Source organism: Diabrotica virgifera, chromosome 1, assembly GCF_917563875.1.
Source record: "Diabrotica virgifera virgifera chromosome 1, PGI_DIABVI_V3a".
Classification (NCBI taxonomy): domain Eukaryota; kingdom Metazoa; phylum Arthropoda; class Insecta; order Coleoptera; family Chrysomelidae; genus Diabrotica; species Diabrotica virgifera.
Window position 1 is genome coordinate 298,592,948 of NC_065443.1, and position 14,086 is coordinate 298,607,033.

Sequence of the window (14,086 nt, forward strand, 5' to 3'; positions counted from 1 at the left end):
TAACCGCGTTTTTGCAATTGAAAAAATGGTAACTTAATGGTAATAAACAAATTAAATGTCTCATAAACTACTCAATATTTATCAACTAATTTTTTTGTCGGTTTATAATGATATCATAGCGCAACTTTTTCTGCAAAACAAAATATTTTATAGCGCTTATTTATATTGCAAATAATATTTTTTTGGAAATTTGTTTTTCAATTTTGATTTATAATTATTTAAATAAATTACAGGTCAAATTTAATTTAGTAAGTCTCATATAAAATACTGTTTCTTCATCTTTGCAGAATATAATTGTAAAATCCTTAATACAGATACGAATTACCGCAGCAGTTAAAAAAGTAAATTTTGTGCAAAAATTACCCATTTTTAATTATTTAAACGATGATCCCTCATATAAATCATATACTTTCTTGAAAATATCTTTTGTTTGGACCTAAACTTTGATAAAAAATTTATTCCAATCTGTACGGAATTACATTTTGATTTACATGTATTGTAATTTTATTTGATCGGTCGTGAATTCAAGTAAACCCCAGAAATTTTATTTCTTCCTTTCCATATCCGGAAAGCACCTTATTGAAAGCACCTTTTTGTGCAATTTTTATGTTTTTCCTTAATGTGTATACCTAATATATTCGAGTTTGGTATTGTTTATTCCAATCCCTGCTTGGCCTCTGGGCTAGAATAGTGCAATTTTTATAAAATTAGGCAGCTTCTGGCTGTGTGGGAATGTACCATAAGGCCAAAAATATATTTTTTCTTCAAACGTCAAATAATGATGACATTACTTATCTAACTTGATCCTGTCAAAGTTTGATGTCTCCGCCGGCAGCAGTTTTTTTTCCCATTTCTTTACGGCGGAGGGAAAAATGTTGTCATGGCAACAATATGAAACATGTCACAAAGCAACAATACAAATGCCATTAACAACAATTAAACATCATTTTTATTTATAGTAATATTAAAAGTACAATTAGTTAATGAGGAATTTTCAAAATTGAAACCGTGCAAAAATGTTCCCGACTCTTGATACGCATTGGTAATTGTTGATGATACTGATGGTCGAGCACAACTTTCAGCAATCATTCCCGATGTTGGCGAATCATGAGGGTTTAAAATTTTTTGAGCATTATCGTTCTTATTTCTTATTGAATCCTCTATATATCCTTCGGCAACCGTGCTTGATTTCCAGCCCCCATGTCGTTTGAGGCATTCTAGATTTCCGCCTCCATCAATTAAAAGTGTTGCTGAAGTTCGTCGTAATAATAATTGCAAACAACTGTCAAACAACTGTAACCAGGAAGACGCAAATCCCACCGACGACTTAATTATTTTAATTTCTAACATCTAGACGACTTTGATAGTTATCACAGTTAATTTCGAGTAAAAATAGCGTATGAATTGTATTATTTATGGTTGAAAATTGCTACGTTTGAAGAAAAAATAGTATACTTTATGCGGCAAAGAAGCGACTTTTCTTGACTTGCCCTCTATTACGCGCCTCACTTCGTTCGGCGCGTAAATTCGGGCGCGTCAAGAAAAGTCATGCTTCTCCGCCTCATAAAGTAATATACTATTCCACCTACCTCTACCGAAAGTATACTTTTCCGGACCTGATTGTAGGGAGCAAAGTTGTACTTTTCCTTCCTAAGGAGGAAAAGTACAAGTGACGTCATGGTATTTCATTCATGAAAGATAACTTATTGACGCCCTGTACAATATCTATTTTCTATTACGTAAGTATCTATACATTTTAACGTTTATTTATAAAGACTTACCCTGTATTTTGCAGAATGGTAAAAACAGTAAATTGTTATTTTCATTTAACAATGTTTAGATTAATAATTTGACTTATATTTGACAGTTGACAGTTATATTGTACCTACTTGTTAGTTTTAGTTTTAATCATTTTGTTGGTTAGTTACATAAATAAATTAAGTAAAAATTAAAAAATGACTTGTTATTTGAGGAAGGTGGAAAAACCGTATGTATAACATGGGAGTAAAGTGCCTTTTCCTCCCTTGAATGATTACTGCCCTCCGCTACGCGTCGGGCAGTAAACTTCATTCTCGGGAGGAAAAGTAGCACTTTCCTCCCTTGTTATACAAATAGCTATTTCTTACTCATTACAAACTCATTAGACATTAGTACAATGATTTTATTTCAATTAACGTATTTAAGATTAACATAATAGAGTTAATTTTACGTAAAGATACTATATAACAAGAGTAAAATAGCTTTCCATAAAACAGGTGGATTCCATTTACTTAACATACATTTACTTAGAGAAACACTGGAATTAAAACAATATACTCTGTCATTTATTTCAGGGAGAATTTTGTTTAGCTCATTAATTAAGTACTTAGTTCTAAATATAAATCATCGACATGGAGAATTTGGTCCAGACTCGCACCAGAGTGTACATCAGTTCGACGATGGACGTAAAATCGAGAGTTCGGAATTGGTGGAAAAAGCTGCGGTTGAAAAATGTGTTTCAGCACCTCGGGTTGCTGCTGATCCTGATGGTGTATACGTTGGCAGGAGGACTGGTGAGTGACAGCATATCATAGTTAATAAATATATAATAGCATAAACTTTTGATTTATGTGCATCCTTCATTTGTCCTTAACGGTTACTCTTAATTCCATATAGATATATCTCGAAAGGTAGACTATATTTTTGCAGTATTATAAAGGTGGTGTTATGGATTTAGTCAGGAGATACACTTAAAAACAAAAGTAAATAAAAACACATAGTGTTCGGGAATCTATATTTCTTTATTTAATATTATTCTAATATTTAATTTATTTTTGGGTAGAATAAGTTTCTAGGATTTAAAAAATAAATCATTTTATAGAAGACCTAAGTGCAAGAAGGAGGTATGTTACAAAGCCTACCTTTTGAGATATGGCCAGTTAAAGTTTTTATTCCTCTACTTTTATCATGAAAATATTGTTTGTGTTATTTGGCTTTATTTATATTGCTATAAGCATTCCTTTACATATAATGTTGATTATTTGTTTTTATTTTCAATATTTCTTCTAAAAATAAATAAAAACTGTACATAACGCCTTCTTCCATTAATTTTAGTTTGTATAACTATCTTTTATCTGAATGGATGAAGGGGGTATGTTGCATGAAATAATACTCTATAATCAGTTTTACAGAAATTTATGTAATTGAACATTGAACACAAAATAATCTTCTTCATGTGCTTGCTCGATTATTGAGCGTTGGCTATCAAATTGGCTATAGTAATATTGTTGATGGCAGTTCGGAAAAGGGATGCAGAGGATCTTTTCTAAGCCATGTCGGTCTTCTTCGACCTGGCCTTTCTTCTTTCGTCTACCTTGCCTTGTATTATTAAATGTAGTTTATTATACAGAGTTACAGAGTGAGTTTTCTATATGCAAAGCCTCAATTATCTCGGAAACGGCTTGCACGGTTTTTTTAAGATTTCAGTTGGTAAGGGTTTTCTAATGCGGACGACATTATAGTGGTAATTATATTGTTGTCAGATCTTCCGTTTTTCCGGAAATCTAATGAACTTTCTTATTTCAAATGGTTTGTAAATTTTTTGCGTTTTGAATTCCTTACGAAATGCTGATTATCTTTCGTGTTATATTCCCTATAACTAAATGCCATAATTGCGGAGTTATTGCTATATTTATTAAAAAAAAATTAAACAAATTATAAAAATCAATTTTTTTGGCCCGGGTAGACATTATTTTAGGTTCTTTTGATCATTGAAAACAGAAAAGATCTTATGTAATTTTTTTCTAAAGTTAATATAATGGTTTTCGAATTATAAATAATTTAAACCTGAAAAAAAAACGAAAAATGTTTTATACCTCCTTCTTCCATTCAAGAATCGTATTTTACATGTTACATACCACATTTATCCACTAGAATATCTCTTCTTAAGCTTTTTAGAGGTACAGTGTAAGTGTCATATGATAGTGAAGTTACATATGAAGTTACATACCACCTTCATTCACTAGGAAACTCAAAATTTTAGAAAATGTGACATACCCCCTTCTTCCACTTAGGTCATCAATTATATTTATTTGTTTTTTTTTCTGCCATTATTATTTGCGTTACTCATGGTTTTTGTGCACTTTTGGGTTTTTTACAACAAAAAAGATTGTGTATATCTATATAGTTAATTCAACTATTTTGCAATACCTTTATTACGTTCTTCGCTCTCCACAGCTTTTTAGAAATCAACGAGCATTATAAATAGTAGCGAGGCTATACAGTGAGCACGTAAAGGTTGGAATAAATTCATTTTCTCAAGAACGGACGATTTTGGAAAAAAATCCCGAAACAGGTCAATTTTTATTTTTAAATTACGACTTTTTGACATATATATCATACTAGTGACGTCACCCGTCTGGGCGTGATGACGTCATCGATGATTTTTTTAAATGAGAATAGGGGTCGTATGGTAGCTCATTTGAAAGGTAATTCAATTCTTTATTCAGTAATATAAACAATAACATAATTATTTATACAGGGTGCCTAAAAAAATTTTTTTTGAATTAAATTTATTGACATAAAAAGAAGAATGTGTGTAATTTATTTAATTCAAAATACATTTTACTGCTATCAGAAAACAGAAAAAAATGTTTTTTGGCAAGTAAATGTTGTTTTTTGCTTAAATTCAATATTAAAGCAGCCACCCACCAGCCTCGTGACAATTTGAACATTTAATTTAAGCCAATATCAATGATTATTTTTCAAATATTCATTTTTTTCTGTTTTCTGAGAGCAGTAAAATGTATTTTGAATTAAGTAAATTACATATATTCTTCTTTTTATGTCAATAAATTTAATCCAAAAAAAATTTTTTTGGACAACCTGTATAAATAATTATGTTAATGTTTATACTATTGAATAGAGAATTGAATTACCTTTCAAATGAGCTATCACACGACCACTATTCTCATTTAAAAAAATCATCGATGACGTCATCACTCCTAGATGGGTGGCGTCACTAGTATGATATATATGCCAAAAAGTCGTAATTTAAAAATGAAAATTGACCTGTTTCGGGATTTTTTTCCCAAATTGTCCATTCTCGAGAAAATGAATTTATTCCAACCTTTACGTGCTCACTGTATAATATTCATTAGCATTTTCTATTAATATTTTCATAGTTAATAAATGATGGTGCTTAATACCTTCCTAAACCCAGCTCGTTCCCTTGATTGATATTCATGAAACTTTATCGTTAGTTTAGTGGTTAATATTTTAGTGGAAACTTGTCCACGACATTAAAAATCGTTATTCAGCTCGCATTTCAGCTCCCTTCTTTTTATGTAAAATTATAGTTATGAATTAATTATAATGGAGAATGTTGTTCTGAAGCTATTTTCTTGTGGCATTTTTATAATCAAGTATATTCAAATGGGAAATAAGCCACAATTTTACCTAAAAATGATTTTATTAACGTTTCGACGCCCAAGTCGGGTGTCGTTGTCAAAATACAAAATAATACCAAATAAACAAAAATGTTGTTGCTTAGTAAAAAATTCTTCTAATAATTTATTTAATCTGACTCATTTATATCGGCAATTCAGACACGTACTATACATTTTAAAGTAGACGACTTTAAAATGATATTGCCAATATTGATGAGTTGCGTTCCTGGGACGACTTTACTAAAAGATAGTTCATTCGATTACATGAAATCAATCCCAACTCAAGAATATCCGCCACAAAAAATCATAGCATGTGATCTGTCTTTAAAAAGACAACCAAATGCAACGGTGGCACTGAAATTCTCGCGTTAGAGATTCCATAGTAAATTCCTCGGTAGAATGCAGTAGGATGTGGTTACCCATATTAAAGGAGGAAGTCAATAGAAAGAAAATACCACAATTAGTAAATCAGTAACATATCGAGTTAGTACATATTTAGTATTTTAGTATTATTTAAAATTTAAAATATCAAGTCAGAATTTGGTATTAGTTTTGAGAGTAAACTAAATGTAAAACCAAATACTTACGATGTCGGGATAGTATCACGAGGTTTTTCCTGGTTTTCCCTCGTGATTTACTATGGAATCTCTAACGCGAGAATTTCAGTGCCACCGTTGCATTTGGTTGTCTTTTTAAAGACAGATCACATGCTATGATTTTTTGTGGCGGATATTCTTGAGTTGGGATTGATTTCATGTAATCGAATGAACTATCTTTTAGTAAAGTCGTCCCAGGAACGCAACTCATCAATATTGGCAATATCATTTTAAAGTCGTCTACTTTAAAATGTATAGTACGTGTCTGAATTGCCGATATAAATGAGTCAGATTAAATAAATTATTAGAAGAATTTTTTACTAAGCAACAACATTTTTGTTTATTTGGTATTATTTTGTATTTTGACAACGACACCCGACTTGGGCGTCGAAACGTTAATAAAATCATTTTTAGGTAAAATTGTGGCTTATTTCCCATTTGAATATACTTGATTATAATGGAGAATGTTTTTTATCTGTTTCTCTATTATTTTATTCATTAGCATCAGAGTATGAAATGTATTGATAATGATATTTTTCCATTGCCTAAGCCCAAGGCATCACTTATTAGCTAGGCGCTATATTATTTTTCATTTCTTTTAACGCTCATTTATCTATTTCTGAATTAATCTCAGAATTCAAGTTTTTTAAATTAATTTTTCTATTTGTAGGTAGCTGTCTTTTAATGTACATCGTTGGTGCTTATCGGTTGGTATTATCGGATCTTAAATGGCTACTTAGTGCATTCTTATTCTTCCTCTTCAGTCTGTTTACATCCACTCCTGGACAAAGGCCTTAACAAGAGTTCTCCATTCTTCTCTGTTTTGTACTATTTGGTGCCAGTTTCTCCCCATTTTTGCTTTGATGTCGTCTAGCCATCGTTTTTGTGGTCTTCCTCTACTACGGCTGTGCTCGCGTGGTCTCCAATGTACAATGTTTCTCGTCCACCTGTCGTTGTTTTACCGTGCCACTTGCTCTACCCATTTCCATTCAATTTGCGCAATTCTTCCGATGAGATCTTCCACCTTCGTCCTCCTTAACACGTCTTCATTTCGTATATGTTCCCTCAGAGATACTCCTAATATAGCTCGCTCTATCGCCCTCTGTGTCGCTCTCAATATATTGGCTGATACCTGTGTAACTGTCATCGTCTCCATTCCATAGGTCATAACTGGTAGAATACAATAACTTTTGAATACCCTTTTCTTTAGATTTATTGATATCTTTTTGATTTTCAACATATCACTGAGTCTTCCTACGGCAGCCCAAGTCATTCTGATTCTTCTAGTTATTCCTGCCGTTTGATTCTGTTTACCTAGTTTGATCGTGTGTCTCAGGTATACAGTGCTAGTCAAAAGTCCGTACCCCCTCGTATCTTTTGAACGGTTATACCTATAATAGTGAAATTTGGAGGAAGGAAATCACGGTTATTAGACTTTATTACGGTTGTCTTGTCCGACGGTGGTGGGGAGACTTATATTTTTGACTTACGTCACAAGAGTTTACATTCTCATATTTTTAAATTATTTTCGATCATTGAATGTGTGTTATTGTGTATATATGTGTATTATTTGTGTTATTATGGACTAATAAGACAAATAGTACACATTTTATCTTATACCGGGTGGTGGAATCGTAAAAAGGGCCATAGGAAACTCAATGTAAAATTCTGAATTGTTGAATTCCTGCTTCCCTAATTATTCTACATCAAAAGTCATGAGATAATACAAAAGTCATGTAGAGAATTAAAATCTGTATTAAAATAAAATGTTAAAATTGTTCTACGATTTAAATGCATTCCAAAATTTTGAAAAATATGATACATTTGCCACAATAGGTATGCGTGTAAAAGTAAGGCCACACGTTACTATTTAACTGACAGTGCTCACACCATTGACTGAATAAAAAAATCTTTATTATTAATCCTTTCTCCGCAACTGAGGGTATCTTATCAACTGTATTGTTTTTAAACAATAGATGATAAAATAAAAATATTGACAGTTCAAAAATGTGAACATTATTGCATTGTGTGTGGCCTAAGTTTGGGCTGAAAACTAAAATGTATTACATTTTTACAAAATTTTGGAATATGTTTAATTACGTAGACCAATTTTAACAGTTAAACTGCGCGTCATAGAAAACGGGAACACTAAAAAATGGGTCATTTTGATGTCGCGTATCTCCTAAACCTGTTGTCCGATTTAAATGATTTTTTGAATATGTTATAGCCCTATTCTTTGTCAATATCTCTGTAATAATATTTTTGCAAAACAGGTAAATTTTCATTGTATACCGGGTGTACGAATCAAACTGTGTTTTTTCTCAAAGTTATTATTCTAGCATTTATAAAATACTGAAATTAAAATTCAACTATAGCCTCAGGTTTTCTTAACATTGTGTTTTTTGATTCATTCGCTTATGTTGGATAATACAAAAGTTATGTACTTTAACAACTAGCCATGTTCTTCATCAGTATAGGGTGTTATAAGTCTAAAGTGTTTCAGGGACTAAATAAGTTCGACAAACTTTAAGGGGTAATTCTGCATTAAAAATAATGACAGTTTGCTTTATAATCATATATCCGCAAAAGCTTCGTTTCCGAGATACGGGATGTTAAATTTTTTCTTACAAACTGATGATTTATTTATTGCTTTAAAACCGGTTGAGATATGCAAATGATATTTGGTAGGTTTTAAGAGATGGTTATTGGGCATTTTTTGACATTCAACTAAGAATTTTATATTCACTATTGGAGCGCATACGGGTAATATGACCGATCATATTATTCGTATGTACGCCAATGGTGAATAAAAAATTCTTAATTGTATATAAAAAAATGTTCAAAAATTACATCTTAAAACCCATCAAATTTAATTTGCATATCTCAACCGGTTTTAGGGCAATAAATACATCGTCAGTTTTTAAGAAAAAATTCAACATCCTGTATGTCGGAAACGAAGCATTTGCGGACATATGTTTATAAAGCAACCGGTCATTATGTTTTCATGCAGAATTACCCCTTAAAGTTTATCGTACTTCTTTAGAAACACCCTGTACTGATAAAGAGCATGCCTAGTTATTAAAGTACATAACTTTTGTATTATCCATCATAAACGAATAAATCAAAAAACAGAATGTTAAGAAAACCTGAGGCTATAGTTGGGTTTTAATTTCACTATTTTATAAATGCTAGAATATGCCACAGGGTGTTGCGAGCTTTGAGAAAAAAACACAGTTTGATTCGTACACCCGGTATACAATGAAAATGTACCTGTTTTGCAAAAATATTAATACAGGGATATTGACAAAGAATAGGGCTATAACATATTCAAAAAATCACTTAAATCGGACAACAGGTTTAGGAGATACGCCACATCAAAAATGACCCATTTTTTAGGGTGTCCGTTTTCTATGACGCGCAGTTTATTTCCAATACAGATTTCAATCCTCTTTAAATAGTTTCTAATGTCTTTTGATGTAAAATAATTATTAGGGAAGCTGGAATTCAACAGTTCAGAATTTTACATTGAGTTAATGCAAAACTTTGACATATGTCAAAATTCTCAATGTGTTTTAATTGTATTCATTTTTTTTGAATCCTGAGAAAACTAATAAATATTTTTGAAAAATTTAAACTCAAAATGAAAGACTACATTATTACCGAGGGCTGAAAGTCCCTGAAAACTTCTATAATGTTTATTTTAATAAGCTACAGGGCTGAAAATAAAACAGAAGTGTGATATTTAATTTCAAATATTTCATTCAATAGAATCTGCTTGTTTATTCTAAGGGACTTTCCGCCCTCGGTAATAATGTAATTTTGCATCCTGCGTTTAAATTTTTCTAAAATACTTGGTTTTCTCAGGATTCGAAAAAAATCATATTACGATTCAAATGACAGTAAACTCTCGTGACGTAATCTCACCCTTAATGTTCATTGGTTAGTCGATTTAGGCAACCGTAGTAATTTCTAAGAACCGTGGGAGGAAATAAACAGACGTAAGCTTCTTAACTAGTCATGACAGTTGACGTAATAGTGACAGATGACTCTACAGCGCCACTGTGACAGATAATTTTAAATGGGACCTTATGGCTGGCAAGTGATACCTGTTTGAAAGGTATTCAAAATACCTATTCAGTCATACTTATTTTTTTGGGTTTAAGTTGATTATGATTTTGGTGAATAAATTAAATAAATATAATATTGTAGTTTTGCATTTAATTATTAAAAATTCAAATGTCCGCCTATGGTTTCTTTGTCAAAAAAGTTGACCTTTTTCAATTTTCTAGTAGTTTTTACGTCAACGTCAACCTTTTTTACAAGTAATCATAGGCGGAATTTTGAATTTTTATTAATTAAATGCGAAACTACAATTTTATATTTAGTTCATTTATTCATCAAAATTAGCTTAAACTCAAACAAAATTAGTATGACTAAATAGGTATTTTTAATACATTTCAAACGTGGTATCACTTGCCATAAGGTCCCATTTAAAATTATCTGTCACAGTGGCGCTGTAAAGTCATCTGTCACTATTACGTCATCTGTCATGACTAATTAAGAAGCTTACGTCCGTTTATTTCCTCCCTCCAAATTTCACTATATTATAGGTATAACCGTTCAAAAGATACGAGAGGGTACGGACTTTTGACTAGCACTGTATATAGTCTGCGACACTTTCGATCTCACTTCCATCTAAGTCGATTTTTTGTTTTATCAACATCACTTTTGTTTTATTTAAGTTCATTTTTAAACCGACTTTTTCATATTCTTGTTTAAGCTCCTTTAGCCTGTATATTAGTCCTTCTGCATAGAAGTTCCATTGTCCAATGTTCCAATGTGCCAATGTTCTTAGTCCATTATATATGTTTTATTCGCAATATGTATCCTTCTTTTAATCTCTTTACTAATATTCTTATCTATGGTGCCTAATGAGCCTAGATATAATATGTAAAATGTTTAACACTTTCAATGTTGTAATTTTTTATGGTTAGATTCTGTAAGTTTCTTAGTACTGTTAAATTGCTGACTCTGGCATTCATGTATTTCAATCATTCATTCATTTCATTACTTCTTAGGCCACTATCTTTGCCACTTTGTATTAAGAAACTAAAAAAAGTCCAACACATCATAAAAGACAATATGAAACAAAATTAATAAATTTTTAAAGTAGCCAAAAAATAAGTTGTAGCAAAACATAGAGCAAAAATGTATAAAAATAAATACGATGACCATACCAAGAATAAACAATACGGGAACATAAAACCGGGAATAAAATCTTCTCTGAACATGAAACTAAGAAAATTATCTAATGTAATATATTCTACTGCACGTTTCCTATATTCCATTTCTATTTACAAGTTATTTGTTCTATTATATTTCAGACAAAAACTTCTTGCATAGTATATTACACAGATAGCGAACATAGTTTCACATTTGTAAAGAATTCCTGTTACAACTACATTATTATTCTAGTCTCAAACAAATACAAACTTTCTGAACGTTCGTATTATGGTAAATACCATTTTTCAGCGTCCACATTGTTACATATTGGATTTGTTTCTTAGTTCAAACGAATATACGATATTGAAATTTATTATTTTTTCGGGAAGCCATTTGCAAAAAACAATATTGTGGCCGTCACGAGAAGCCCGACAGATTTGAAACATAGTCGTGGTGTTGTTTTGAGAACAATAACGTTAGAACGAAAGTTACTGTGAAGGGACGAATTTCTCAAGTATAGCTACTACAGTGGAATAGAGTGGCTTACAGACTATACAAATTCACAAAACATAATGGAGGCATATGTCATTTACCGTCAAGAATTACGAGTTGGTAATTAATCACAAAATAAATTCGTTTGGACTTCCATCTCATAATTGTAATTATTGATTATAATGAAAATTACGTTTTTCACTGCTGTTTGATGTTTTGATTTCCATTACCAATGCAGTGTACCAAGGTTTTTAACTCCGATATCCATCAAGACACATTAGATGAAATTTTGGAATAAACCTCTATTTACCCTTAACTTCAAAATCTCTGCTATGCCGAAATGTGCTTTTACCATAGGGGTGGAATCCACTTCAGCAAGCAAGCAAGCAATTTGATTTAACCCGACCTGTGGGATTTGTTCACCCTCTCGAAGGAGTACATTCGGGTGTAACAAGTCATTGGGGCGAGGTGTTTTGACCCGAGTTATACAGGGATCACCCCACCTCGCTCCAATGCCCCAGGCCATCCCTTTCCCCCCCATAGCACGCTGATGCGCGATGGAGGCACAACTATCGTAGCCAAATGCTCTTCACAATGGAACCCTGGGTAATAAGATTCCACTGTGGTACCCTAATCGAATGCAAAAAACTAGGCCCAGCGTGATGCGCTCTATGCCTTTATCTTCTTAATAACTTATCCGCGGTACTAAAAATTGCTTGCTTGGGCCCCGAGTCATCGTGCCGAGCCCCACTGAGCCCTGTTGGGCCCTGCTGGGCCCCGCCCGATGACTCGATGCTCTAATTTTTATGTGTTTTTGGTTTTTTTATTTTTTTTGGGGGCTTTCGCCATTTTTTATTTTATATAAATTTTTTTGGGGGCTTAAGGCCCTTCTAATTTTCTAATATTTGCTTACCTTGGAGGTGGTCGTGGTACTTGGACTTCGTGGGTAACGCTATCTTCGGCACTTGTTTCGAGCTACGAACACACTACTATCACTTATCACTTTTAGTTTATCCTATAATTTGTTGTTTCGGGCGTCTGTGCTTCCATCGTTGGAACTCGTCGTATCTTAGCGTCTCTCGCAGTATGTAATTTGGGTGATGTTCTAACTCTGCGAATTTGACCCTTGCCTTGTCTGTCATGGTTTCTGTGACTCTCACCTGTTGGAGTTCTCTGAACAGGAATCTTTCAGCTACATATCTTGGGACTCTGACGGCCTCCCTCAAGCTGTTGTTATGGACTGCTTGGATCTTCTTCTTGTGTGTATTACATACGTGTCCCCATGCGAGAGACGCATAAGTTAATACCGGTAGGATTATACTATTTATCAATCTTAACCTTGTTTTGAGTGTTAGTTTACTTTTTCTGCCTGTGAGTCCTCTTAGATTCGCTCTTGCTATGTTGGCCTTCTGGACTGTGGCTTCTACGTGTTTTTGGAAGGTTAATCCTTTATCCATAATGACTCCTAGGTATTTGGCTTCGTTTTTCCACTCGATGGGCCTGTTCTGCACCCTCAATTGTTCCTCTGGCTGCTGTCTCCCTTTCTTGTATAGAACCGCTTGTGTTTTCTCTGAATTTATGGCTATCTTCCATTTGATACACCATGCTTCAATTTCTTCTAGTGCAGTTTGTAGGTTGGTCACTGCTATATCTGCGTTTCTATGCTTGGCCGCTATTGCTGTATCGTCGGCGTAGAGGCTCATGAGGGTACCTGGTGTTCTAGGTACATCTGCGGTGTATATCGTGTACAGCAGGGGTGACAGGACCGCTCCCTGTGGTACTCCAGCCTCCGGGATTCCGAGTTCGGACAGGACTTGTCCTATCCGAATCCTGAACCTCCGGCCGCCCAAGTACGACGAGATTAGCCTCGTCATCGCTCCGCTGTACCCGTAATCCCGCATTTTGAATAGGAGCCCCTTGTGCCAGACTCTGTCGAATGCCTTGCTTACATCCAGGAACGCTGCTCCAGTGTACTGCTTATCATTGAAACCGGCTGCTATGTACTCGGTTAGCCTGAGGACTTGTAGTTCGCTGGAGTGCTCTGCTCTAAATCCGAATTGAGCCTCTGGGATGATATTTAGTCGGGTTGTTTCCGCTTGCAGTCTGCTGAGGATGATTCTTTCCACTATCTTGCTGATCGCTGGAAGTAAGCTGATTGGCCTGTAGTTCTGTGGGAATGTGTGATTCTTGCCAGGTTTTGGAATCATGATGACACGGGCCTCTTTCCATCTGTTTGGGAATGTCTTGAATCTTAATATTGCGTTTATAATATTTGTGAAATACACTATAGCTTTCCTGGGCAAATATTTTAGGGCTCTGTTGGTTATTTCGTCGAGGCCAGGCGCTTTT

The 14,086-nt window shown here is 33.5% G+C and overlaps 1 protein-coding gene across 1 annotated transcript in view; it reads left to right on the forward strand.

Moving 5' to 3' along the window:
- The window catches only part of LOC114329390 (TWiK family of potassium channels protein 7), a 330,581-nt gene that overhangs the window by 99,333 nt on the left and 217,162 nt on the right, over positions 1 to 14,086 (forward strand). The window contains exon 2 of the mRNA XM_050642206.1: positions 2,334 to 2,552. Coding sequence (XP_050498163.1) covers positions 2,391 to 2,552 — 162 coding nt within the window. The 5' untranslated portion in view covers positions 2,334 to 2,390. The remainder of the gene's footprint in view (positions 1 to 2,333; positions 2,553 to 14,086) is intronic.